This window comes from Atractosteus spatula, chromosome 6 (assembly GCF_055471065.1).
Source record: "Atractosteus spatula isolate fAtrSpa1 chromosome 6, fAtrSpa1.hap1, whole genome shotgun sequence".
NCBI lineage: Eukaryota > Metazoa > Chordata > Actinopteri > Semionotiformes > Lepisosteidae > Atractosteus > Atractosteus spatula.
In genome coordinates, this window is record NC_142711.1 from 21043136 (window position 1) to 21052994 (window position 9859).

The following is a 9859-nucleotide window of genomic DNA, read 5'->3' on the forward strand; positions in this document are numbered from 1 at the left end:
ATTAAAGTGCTACTGGGCTACCTTAAACGACGAAAAACGGGGGGAAAAAAGGACTTCTGCTCAGCAGAAGTAGTAATATTAAAAATAAAAACAACAACACCAGTTCATGTCTGGCTGTATCCAAAAATTAAAATAAAATAATTTTCCAATTCGTTCAAAAATATTTTTTAATTAATATTTGCTGAAAAGCAACAATGCAACCGTGGTAATTAAAATAACTAAAGCTATAAGTCCTTGTAATATATTAAGGTCCTCTAATACATATAATATATAATTAATTTAAAAAAATTATATAGCGCCTTTAAAATCCTGACAGTCTGCAGTTTCATTATTATTTACTTAAATTGCTAGAGAATGTGGAATTTTACTTTTGGCCTGAGAAGAGAGTCAGATCCGGGGATTGATTTATAGAATAAAATACCATTTATATTTTTAATTACAAAACATTATTCTTTTTTAAGTGACCAACTTTAAATTGATTGCTCCTCACGCCCTCAAACAAAAACCAATAAAGTTCTGGGTTAACCAGTAGAATTCTGCGTATCTGTGAAATCTCTTCGGTTATTTTTATTTTCTGTGGTTTCTGTTTCAAATGAGCAAATGCAGGAAAGCTTCTTCTCAAGACTGCAGACGGTACACTAACATCAGAAAGGAGATCGGGCTTGGTTGTGATATCGATCAGACTTCTGTGTGTTTTGCATGGGATTGTTTTGGGGATAATTGAGTGTCAGTCTCTGTCTGTGTCGTCTCGGTGGCGCCAACTGCTTTTTTGGATTGCTAATTTCGCTAACCGCCCGGCTGCTCCGCCTACAACATCCAGTCTAGCAACTCCAGAGTCAACAGGATCCTCAAAGCACCGGGCTTCTTCCTTCTAGGGAACTCGCCTATAGCCGAGAGTGGAGCCAACCTGCTAACCTCTACCTAAATGTGGCCGTCACCCTCCACCAATTTCTCTTTCTATGACAAATTGTTCTAGTACGTATGTGACAAAAATACTTAAACACTTTATTGCATTCTTTCCAACTGACAAAAGGGGGTCTCCTTTTCAGATTTTGTTTCCCATTTTACTTGAAGTGCACTGCGCCTTTTCTCAGTCGGGTGACAACTGCGAATTGGTTTTAAAACGCCTGTGTAGAAACGATGGTTTTAATTTTATGATACAATATATACCAGGGGTGGCCAGCTCATTGGCAGCCACAAGCTTTATTGCTCACCCTTATACACCACCGACTGCTGAACACTCAGGACAAATTCATTTTAACCACTTAGGACGGTGATTCGTACAATTCCGTAGTTTGAGGTCCATTAAAATTAAACTGTGCGCATCCTGTAGCTGTGTGTGTGTTGGGGAGGGGGTACTGCTGATCACAGCAGATAAAAGGGATCTCTTTATCAGACGTTTAGTTTCACAAGCTCCACGTCGGCTTTCAATTTTACCTGACGTGCACAGAGTTCTTCCCGAGTGAAGTGAGAAGATATGATTGTGAAAGTGTATTATAAATCAGTATAGAAACATTTAATGTGTTCATTCGTGTCTCATTTCGATCGGACGGGCAGGTGATTTGTTCAATTGAACTAAGCAGTTGTGAATCATTTGAAACGATCAAAATCTTGTTTTGACCACAGTGTCACATGTGGCCAAACTTGACCATATTTAGTTGGATAAATTGATCAAAACCCACATGTGTTACAAGTTCTTACAATGTGAAGATTTAAGAACAATCTCCTCCAGAACCTCTCCCGGTATAAACAGTTCAACATTCACTAATAATTACATGGAAATAACTAATTAAACAACATGCCTACAGTTCAGATATTAGAACGTTATACAAACAGAACAGATATTTACAATAAATGCTCAGAAAACTTAATCATGTTCTGTTTTAGAAGAATTATATCATGAATCATTTGTTGCCTTTACTTTTACGGAAAAAAACTTTATAGTTTAGAGAGAATGTAATTGTTTACTTATATGTATGCATAACAGGTACAAATATAAGTAAATAAAAAATAGCTTTTGAAATAGAAAACGTAACCTTTTCTAAAAAGAACGGGGTTATGCATGAGATCAATGCGTTTTGTCGTGAGCACGGGTTTAGGAAAGTATATTTAAATTCAGGCTGAAGACGGTAGATTTAAATGCAGGTTTAGGAATTATTCATTTATACAGTAACCAGGACAGTGAACTACAATTATGCCTACGCGACGTCACAGGCTTCAGAATTTCAGAAGCTGGGTTTTAGGTAGGAGGGACAATCTGGAACGGGCCTATCTGGCCTCACAGAGAACCAATCGCATTGCCGAAATCCTTACACATGCAAAACCCCAATATATTCGAACCAATGGGTGGCGTGATGGGCGGGGCTATAGTTAGGTTGCGCCGTGAAGGCAGATATTTGCGGCGCTCATCCAAAGAGTCAATGCAACAGTGTTGCAGTAGCAATACCGGATTGTGTCTGCTGTGCTTCTGGGGTTTGTGTTTTTGGATTATAATCGTTTTTCTCCACACAGAATCGCGTGAAAGGAATGGTTGGTTCTGTTGGGAAATATTTAAATGCGAGAAACTTCAACATTGCTTGCCTGTTTCAGAATGAATGCGTTTCTGTAGTTGGTGCTACTTTTTAGGTTACTGAACGGCGGAGAAGTTATTTTTTTTTGGGGGGGGGGGAGTGTAATCTCCATCTCGATGTAGTTTTAAAGACGGGGGCAGTTTCTCCGTTGTGTAATTTTACTTTTCGCATCCTTCTCGAAGGATAGCGCCAGTAGTTTTCGCGAAAGCCGATGCATTTTCTTTCCGACTCATGCGCCGCTGAGAATCAAGAGTTCCGCTGAGGATCGGGCGAGCGTAAAAAGTGGGACTTGAATGTAAAGCATTTTTTTGGTTCTCCAATGGATCGCCATTCCAGTTTCATTTCCATTTGGCTGCAACTGGAGCTGTGTGCCATGGCAGTGCTTCTTACGAAAGGTAAGAGCGATCTCGTTTATTATCCTTTGAGGAGAAGGGGGGAAAAAAAACCCTCCAGTGCTTCTTGTCGTACACTCGCCTCTTGTCTCGTCGTATGCGGTATGACTGCTCCCTTTTTGAACGGTTGCGGAATGTTTTAATATAACGTGATTTCCAGTACCTGGGGTCAAATATTTGTAAACGGATACTCTTAAAAAAACTTAAGTCTAATGACAAAAACGATTTAAGCATATTCGGACCTGCTGTGGTCTTACCTTAGCCTAAATCATTTCCTTTTTAGTGGAACCGTTAATCATGCTCTGCTCCGATTAGTAATATAAATAATGAATCTCTATAAATGATGTTTACTCCTTTCTCTTTGTTAAATATCGAGGAAAAAATAAGAAAGTGGTTAGTTCTCGCTTAATGCATTCCGTAACCCCCTTCCCCCCTTTCATTTTAAGCTCTGGACCTCTCTGGGGCAAGTGGTTGTCAAAATGTTTTTGTTTCGGTCTTATGATGAACTTGACTTCTCGGGCTTGGGGCCGTCCTGACGCCGGCAGCATCAGCGTTTTGGAGACGGGAGATGCCCATTTTCAGATCGAGAATTTTAAGACGGTGGTCGCTTCCTGGTGATGAGCAGGCGTTTTAAAAACCGGGCAGTTTTTTTTTTATTTCTTAATGGATCGGGTAGGTTTTCACATCTGTATGCGATGATCGTGCTGAGGGAGAAGTGCCGGAAAGTTAGCATGAAGTGTTCAGAAGTTAATTTCGTACAGAGTCTGCGAGCTGCAATAATAAGCTTCCTGTATAAGTCATGTCAGTGCGAGAGGTATCCTTTAATTAAGCTCTCAAGATATGAGGTTAAGAGATCATCTGTATCACAATTATGTGTTGCAGTGTTTATTTTTTTGGGGGAATGGAGTATATAATTAGCCCTAAATAATAGATTTGCAGGCGCTGGAGAGGTGGGTCTCATCAAAGACGCACAGTTCGAGACGGAGAGATAGTGGCTGATGTGAAGTCGGGGATACTGGAACTATGTGCCCGATAAAGATGTAATTAAGGGATCCAAAACTACTATTCGAACTTAAATCCGGTAGTTTTTTTTAAACCTATGGAGGCTTTTCCAGTTTATTAAAAGAAAAAAGATTTTAATTTCCATTTAAAAAAAATGCCAGTATATGTATGTACGCATTTAGTAGCCTTCTCGTCTTGGTTTCGTTAACCTCGGTTATTACTCTACTATAGCCATTTTATTTTTTTGTTGTTTAGCGCGGCTTTTAGGATTAAGCTACCTTGTATCAAACCCGTCTTCTGCTTAATTAGAAATCATTACACCCAGGGTATGATGCATACTGCTTTCTTTAATCTTGTTCCGTATCTATAATACGAGTAGTCTTTTGTCTGGCGTTTGTCTTGTAGAAGGAAAACTAACATGACCTGAAACCCGAGCCTCTTAATACAAACATACCCTGCCCCCAGCAACCCCCTTTTACACATAAAAGCCTGTGTTTGTGTATGTGTACGTTTTAAATTCTTATGTCCAAGCACAATGGTCATTAGCCTTAAACGGACAATAGACGCTCTTCACATGGCGACACTGGTTAAAAGGAAAAAAAAGGCAGGTCGTACGTTTACAGTTGAGTACGCAGCAGCTTGCCTGGGTCTCATTTTGTTTTATTGTTGAATGGAATCGGCAGTCGTATTTATTAATGGAGTCGGGAGCGTGTGCATTTATGTCGTCAATAATGTCATACACCACACTAAGAAAGTACAGTACTCATCGAGCGCCTCGGTTCCCAAAACGGGGTCCTCTGCATCTGGCATTCCTTCCACAGTAATTGCGGTTAGTTTTTGTGTGTGTGTATTAAATAAGAATTTGAAATCTGAACTTTTCCCCCGTTACGACCGCAAGTTAAATTGCGTGCAAACTGAAAACGGAGACTCACGCGCACTTCTTTCACCCCCTTTTTTTACGAGTTTCCATTTGGGCTGAAAGAAATTGACTTTGGCAAACAAACCACTAATTATGAGCTACACGGTTCCTGTTTTAGAACATTGACTGAACGGGGCCTTTTCACGGAAACCTCTTAAAATGAGAAGATTTTTTTATTTTAAAGTTGTGAAAAGCCGATTATTTCATACCAGTATTTCACGTTGTGAAACTGGACGTAAACGTCTCAAGATTTGTTCCCGTTTTTTACAAATAGGCAAGTGTAGGTAAGACATTACAATACTAAGTCGATTTCCGATAGACGAATACACCACGGGCTGAAGTTTTAAGAGCTTTAAAAAAATCCCAATAACTTCATTCTGGCAGACATCATCACTGTGTGTGGCTCCATATTATACATAAACAAGAGAGGAAACCAGTTTAATAGCTTTTATTATTTTAATCTACCGGTATTTTGCGGATCAGCATACTAGTTTGGTTAAAACTGCGGACTGTTCTCTGTATTAAGTCCGAGGCGTCATGAAATAGACATTAACCAGTAACTCAATGAATATTTTCTTCCTGGCGAATTTCCACATCTCTCCTCCAGATCTTAAAATGTCTTGCGAAAATCATTGTGGTTTGCAGACACCGCCGTTTAATCATGCATAATAAGTTCATTACACTTTATCCGAAAAAAATAATATATATATTGCAAAGGGCTTTTCTAAAGGTGTTTGGGATCTTCATTATAAAACCACATCTTTTACTATTATCGGGCTAAAGGTGATTTTAATAAATTGCAGAAAGGTAATGTGGGATTAATAAAAAGGCCTTATGCATACTTGTACTTTATATTAAAATGGCAGTACCTTGACTGACCTGTCTTTTATTATACGTTTTCATTTCAGGAGAAATACGGTGTTACTGCGATGCTCCTCAGTGCGTGGCTACTGGTTACATGTGCAAATCGGAATTAAACGCCTGCTTTACCAGGGTGCTTGACCCTCACAACACGAACTCGCCTCTGACGCACGGCTGCTTGGACTCCTTCGCGAACTCGGCCGATGTGTGCCGGTCCCAGACCGCAGAGGATCACACGGGCGGCTCATACAACCTGGAGTGCTGTCACGAAGACATGTGCAATTACAGGCGACTGCATGATCTCTCGCATACCAGAGGAGTCACATCAGGTAAAAAAAAAACACAGTTATTCTGATTCTGAAGTCACGCGCCTACCTCCTTTTTCATATTTTAAAAAAATGTAAAAATATGTTAATTTAGCAATTGTTTTTTAACCTCTTTCAGAAGGGGTGTACAACAGCTGCAGAAAGCAGTGATCAAGGCGCAGCTTCAGAATTCAATTTATGTTGTTTTTATCTTAACACTAGGTTGGTTTATGTGGCTTATCCACATTGTTTGCATTGTGATAATCCATCTGCTATTAGCACATAGTCTCCAGTGTGTCACTGAAGCAGTTAGGAGTGCAGTCGTTATTTAATTCCTGACTGGCACTCTCATTGATACTTAATGGGGCACAGTAACATGAGGCATGAAACAGTGGTTTCTTATAATGGACCGTTGGCATGCTTTTGCACGTAGTGTGAAGTTTTCCACATTGTAGGTACTTTTTGTTCATCGAAAGTGCGGAAGTGCAGTGCTGGGACAGCTCTCGCCGTCCTTCGGATGAGACGTAAAACCGAGGTCCCGACTCTCTGTGGTCATTAAAAATCCCAGGGCGTTTCTTGAAAAGAGTAGGGGTGTAACCCCGGCGGCCTGGCTAAATTTCCCATTGGCCCTTACCAGTCATGGCCTCCTAATAATCCCATCTATGAATTGGCTTCATTACTCTGCTCTCCTCCCCACTGAGAGCTGTACCGGTCTCATCATCCAGGTGGGGCTGCACACTGGTGGTGGTGGAGGGGAGACCCCATTACCTGCAAAGCACTTTGAGTGGAGTGTCCAGAAAAGCGCTATATAAGTGCAAGCAATTATTAATATTAACTCTCAGTATGACCCTCAAAGTCTTTTTCTGTAAAGGAGATACATTTTGAGTAATCCCAAATATGGAAAAAAAAAAGATTTCTGGAGAGTGAAGACTCAACTTTCGATGGCGGTAGCACCCTTAAAGCCAGTGTGTTGTAAACAGGCGTATTTTTTTTGGGACCCAAAAAAACCCCTTTGCAGCTTTAAGTCGAGATGGGGGAATAATGTGGTTCTAATCGATGCCACACAATGTGGTTGCAGAACAAATCCGAGTTTGCCCAACCTCTGTGCCTTTAGACCCCCGTTTACTTTGAGTGCGTGACGTGACTGAGGTTCGCGCCCTGAAGAGTTCACTGTGTCCACGCGTGCAGCCTGCTTCCACGCCTCTTTGTCTCTCCCCCCTCCAGACCACGGGCAGAGGTACCCGCCGGAGAGCGGCAAGAACCTCATCACTCGGGTCCAGGAGCTGGCCTCGGCCAAGGAGGTGTGGTTCCGCGCGGCGGTGATCGCCGTGCCCATCGCCGGGGGGCTGATCCTGGTGCTCCTCATCATGCTGGCCCTGCGGATGCTCCGCAGCGAGAACCGGAGGCTGCGGGACCAGCGGCAGCAGATGCTGTCCCGCCTGCACTACAGCTTCCACGGGCACCACGCCAGGAAGGGCCACGTGGCCAAGCTGGACCTGGAGTGCATGGTGCCGGTGACGGGCCACGAGAACTGTTGCCTGACCTGCGACAAGATGCGGCAGCCGGAGCTCGGCAACGACAGGATCCTCTCGCTCGTCCACTGGGGGATGTACAGCGGCCACGGGAAGCTGGAGTTCGTATGATCGCCCCGGTCGGCCGAGCTGGGACGCTCGGTTGCTGTTCTGGTTATTCCTCTGGGGGCTGTTTTTGTTTTTTGAACAGACAGAACCCCCCCCCCCCCCCTCGAAAGGAACGCGGGCCTTGTTGGTTTTGCTTGAGGAGCACTTTACTTGAAACAAAGACGCATCGCACGGGGAGCTGTGGTGTGAGACTGAAGGACCGGTGGGAGGGGCGGCCCTGTGCAGACTCCCGGAATCCTGGACTGGTCGCCGACCGCTGAAGGATTCCCCAGTTTTCTGATTTGCACATTTGTATAAATTTTAGGTTGTTTTGCTTTAAAGGAAGCTGAATAGACCGATTTCACACTGATACCAGGGTACAAAAGGAAACTGAGGAGTAATAATGGACTGTCTAGTTGTGCACACTCCTCCGTGTATGTTTCTCAATTCCGTTTATTGTAAAGATTTAAAATATATATTTTGTCTGATAACCTGCTGATGTGGCGTGATTCTTGTTTGTCTGGGAGATTTACTTTGTTTTCGGGTTCGCGCTGTGAAGAGAGTGCATCTTGAGGTTCCACACTGCACATAGGACAGGGTTGACAATCAACGTGTGATATGATAGAAGTTGATTAAATAGTCAGGGATTTAGGTTTTAAGTAACTTAATGTTGTGTGGGCCTCATTCAAATGAAATGTAGGATTTTTTTTTTAAGGATTCTAGATTTATACACGTTAACCCTTCAGACAGACTAATTGGCAGATTTGTTTGTGCGTAATCAACATATCCGGATAAGCAATATCTACATTTCTCTGGTATACATTTGGCAAAATGTTGATAACTGTCTTGTTCTGCTGGGAAATTGATAAAATGTTATATAGTATCTGTAATTCTGTGCTTTCAGTGCCAGTTGTGTCCCAGGCCTGCACTGCTTTTACACAGCTTTGACAAATTGTGAAGAAGCCAGGTTACAAAGTCATTAGTGGCTCTGGAGGCATTACAAAGATTTGAAGTTGTTACAGTGGGGCCTTGTATTACAGTAGCTCTACAAATCTCACTGACTCATTCTTGAACTACCTCCAAAGGTCAGATTCTTGTACTTCAAACAGCTTTTGTGAGGCAACAGCTGGATTTATCCTGGAAGAAGTAGTATTTATTTTCTATCCGTCATAGTGCTTTCCATTCCAATCGATTTTTTTTTGGTCTCCCAAATCAAGGTCTTTCCTTGCCTCTGCACTATAGAATGCTGGGGTGTCTGGACACATGGGTAGCCAAACAGGAAAATGGCTCACGTCTGTGTATTAATACGCTTTACCTGTTATGCTTGGACACTGGTACCAGCCTTGATACCAGCTAGTTGGACTGTCAAAGCAATGCGGCCAGCCTAGACAAGTTTACCAATTGCACCATAAGCCATGTGCGCTCTTAGTACAAAGAGGGGAGCTTTCCCTTTCTTCTGCCATTGTCCTTCCATGTAGGGGTGGGTAGCGCAGAGTGGGTTTCTGACGCAGTGCCACTGTTTGCTCTCGTCGCCTGCTGGGCTCGGGCCTGTGGATAAAGCTCAGGTGGAGACCCGTGTGTCCTGTCCTTTTCCCCGCGGCTCGAAAAACTCGTTTTGCTGCACCACCACCTGAAGCCATTAGCTTGCTGCCTTTGGGGCAGCGTTGGAAGCTTGTTTCGGTTGTGCCGCGTTTTTGGTGTTCGTTGCGTTTTAAGCCCCGCCGTATGACCTGACTTGTTTTTGTCGGCCGCAAAAGGATTAGCACGGGCTGCTGCCCTTTTCTGTTGGGGTGGTTATCCGCACACATCTCCTGCATCCAGCAGAGTTGATTTTTCTTGTTTTTTGTCCGCTTGCGGGTATTGACCGTGGAAGAAAGAGCACCCCGTCCTTCCTCGGGGTTCCTCAGTGTATCCCGATATTTTTTAGGTGGTTCTCCACTGGCTTTAGAGGCTGACACTGGCCCACATTTCCTCAAATCCAGCCCGTCCCAGATAAAAAGCACTAAACGGGGATACGCCACTTTGTCAAATTCTGAGAGGAGAAGAACTGAGCAAGAACAAGAAGGCAAGAACGTGCGTCTGTGTTCCTGTAGCTCTTTAATCGGGGCGCCTCTTTTTTTCCATTGTTACCACCCTGAGAACACTTAGACTTAAGTCTTCCTGTTTTGTGCAAAGGTGCTGGCTGGTGGAT

General features: G+C 43.0%; 1 protein-coding gene across 1 annotated transcript; it reads left to right on the forward strand.

Annotated features, from left to right (window-relative positions):
• The first annotated feature begins 2407 nt into the window (after positions 1–2407).
• Positions 2408–8165, forward strand: bambia (BMP and activin membrane bound inhibitor a). Its single transcript, XM_088918969.1, has 3 exons — positions 2408–2965; positions 5792–6073; positions 7274–8165. The coding sequence occupies exons 1-3, from the start codon at positions 2890–2892 to the stop codon at positions 7690–7692; spliced, it is 777 nt and encodes a 258-aa protein (XP_088775095.1). The 5' UTR covers positions 2408–2889; the 3' UTR covers positions 7693–8165.
• Positions 8166–9859: the final 1694 nt, after the last annotated feature.